At 36.6% G+C, this 2,451-nt stretch overlaps 1 protein-coding gene across 1 annotated transcript in view; it reads left to right on the forward strand.

The window, feature by feature from the left end:
• UNC80 (unc-80 homolog (C. elegans)) overlaps nt 1-2,451 on the forward strand; it is a 242,259-nt gene that overhangs the window by 138,793 nt on the left and 101,015 nt on the right. The window contains 1 exon segment of the mRNA XM_012661211.1: nt 1,920-2,106. Within this exon segment, the coding sequence (XP_012516665.1) occupies nt 1,920-2,106 (187 nt within the window).

A 2,451-nucleotide genomic window follows, 5' to 3' on the forward strand; every position in this document is an offset into this window, starting at 1 on the left:
ATATGTAATATAACTCAGAAGGAGTTAAATTTAGAACACAGTCCATTTATAGACAAAAACCAAGAATATGCACCTTTTGAAAAACTGGATCTTCAAAATATGCCTTTATTACCTGTTGAATGGTATTTTTCTGAATACAAGAGTAATGTAGAGAATTTGGAAAGTAAAGCAAAAATAGAAAAAGAACACATCTCTTTGCACAAATTCTCTTGAATAAATTCCTCTGGAATTTACAGCAATTAGTGTAATACTAATGACTAGTAATGATTTTTAACACATCTCACAAAATATTCCCAGAAAGGTTATGTCATTTTACCCTTATTGATAGAATTGAAAAATGTCTTATTAACTAGTGTTATTTTTTTTGCTACTTTTCATGGTCAAAAAAAAAAAACTTGTACTGTTTTTATTTTATTAACACTTCTTTGAAAAGGTTAATTTGAAGATATGAAATTAGTTTGAGCATTTTTGGTTATCACACATGGATTTTCTGGGCATTTATAGTTTTCTCTGGAGAGCTGTTTGTTACAATATGCCTATTTTATTTTAATTCTTCTGCATACAGTACCTTCGTATCTGATGGTTCCTTGCCAAAGAGAAAGACACACCTGGTTCTTCTCCTGTATGTGCAGTAATTTCAGCATCTGAACTACCAACATAAGGATCTTTGATTTTTCTCCTGGAGTGGTGATGGCTTCATGTGAGCCAACCAAACTCTCTATCCCAGGTTCAAAGTGTATTTGAAACCAAGTCCCCTGATTCTGTATCCAGTTCTCTCATTTCACAATTCTTACCTTATGCCTTTTTGTGATAAACCAGCTTAGCCGCCTGGCTCTGAAAATGAATTTCCATGTGGCCCATCAAATGCTCTTAATTGCTTCTGTGCCGTTCATCATAGGAAACTTTTAGTCTTAGGTTAAGATCCAGCATAAAGGGATCTTCTATGAATGTAGTCCCTTCCGAAGAGAGATCAACATCCCTGCCTGTCTCTAGAACCCTATGTGACTACAGACCAACAAAAAGATGTGGAATTGCTGTTGTATGTAGACATTACTGCAAGTTGGTAGGGAAGAACTCCAGTGATCACCTCCCTGCTCTAAGATCACTGATTCTGTCCCCAAACCTCCTGCAACTTGTCTTGTCATAAGAATCATGATTAAGGCACGAATATAATAGCCAGTTTGCAGAGTGAGTCTTCTCTTCTTTATTGTTCCTTATCCTTCACCTGTGGAAAAATGAGTTGTTTTTGGTATTTTTTCATTATGCCTTGGCTGTTGGTAAACACAGGGGCAAATTTTACATTCAACCTTTGTAGTACTATGAACACTCATAATTTTTATTCAGTAACTTTGTTTCTACAGATATTGTTAAGTATTTACAGTGTGCCACTTTTTATCTACAAATATTAAGTAGCTATAGTGCGACAGATACTTGAACTATAAAAATGAAATGAATGACATAACTAACTGGTTCATATAAGAGATATCTCTTTCCTCCCTCTTCCTGTGGTTCTGACTTTCAATTTTATTAAGTTTATGAAATAAAAATCCTTCTTTTAAAACCAGTTCAAAAAAATTTGGAAAGAAATAGAGTATTAAAAAATGTTATTTCGCCTTAATGTTTAAGAGTGAATCATTGGTATTTCCCCAAATCCTAAAGGTGATATAGGAGTCTTTCCGGAAATTATAGATATCCTTGAAGAATCATTCTGATTGAGTGCAAAAAAGTAACTTAGCTATACGCAGCCTGGAAATTTGGTAGAAAATCAAATGCATAAATCTTCTTGAAATTAATCATGGATATCCTAACATTTCCTGGGGACAAACTACCACATTTGGGTTATTTATTGGAACACTCTTTATGCCTGTGACCTCACAGAAGAATTGCTATTACATAAATTTGCCTTCATGTCTCCACAGAAATCCTTTTCAGCCCGTGCTGTGTCCCGCTCCCATCAGAGGGCAGAACACATCTTGAAGAACTTGCAGCAGGAGGAAGAGAAGAAACGTCTTGGTAGAGAAGCCAGCCTCATCACCGCCATCCCCATCACCCAAGAGGCTTGCTATGAGCCCACCTGCACGCCCAACTCAGAACCAGAAGAAGAAGGTGCCTTCCACACACAGAACTTCTTGAGGGGCTGAGTCACAGGGACATACGTTGCTTTGAAATAAACATTGACAATTTTATGTGACCTGAGATGATATGCCCCCTCCCATCTCTCTGTCACTTCCTGACACTATCATAAGAAAGAGAAAAGTTGTTGTTTTCTAAAGTTTAGAGTTGGCCTGTTTTCAGAGGAGGACATTAGCCACATTGAATGAACCGGTCTGATAATGGACCAAGCAGTAGTTGTGATTCAGGGAACAGCTGAATCCAGACTGTGTATAAAAGTAAATGTAACCCACCTTTCATTAACTACTTTCAACCATCACAAGTACAGTTTGTCGGTTG

This window comes from Propithecus coquereli, unplaced genomic scaffold (assembly GCF_000956105.1).
Source record: "Propithecus coquereli isolate 6110/MARCELLA unplaced genomic scaffold, Pcoq_1.0 Scaffold70, whole genome shotgun sequence".
NCBI classification, from domain to species: domain Eukaryota; kingdom Metazoa; phylum Chordata; class Mammalia; order Primates; family Indriidae; genus Propithecus; species Propithecus coquereli.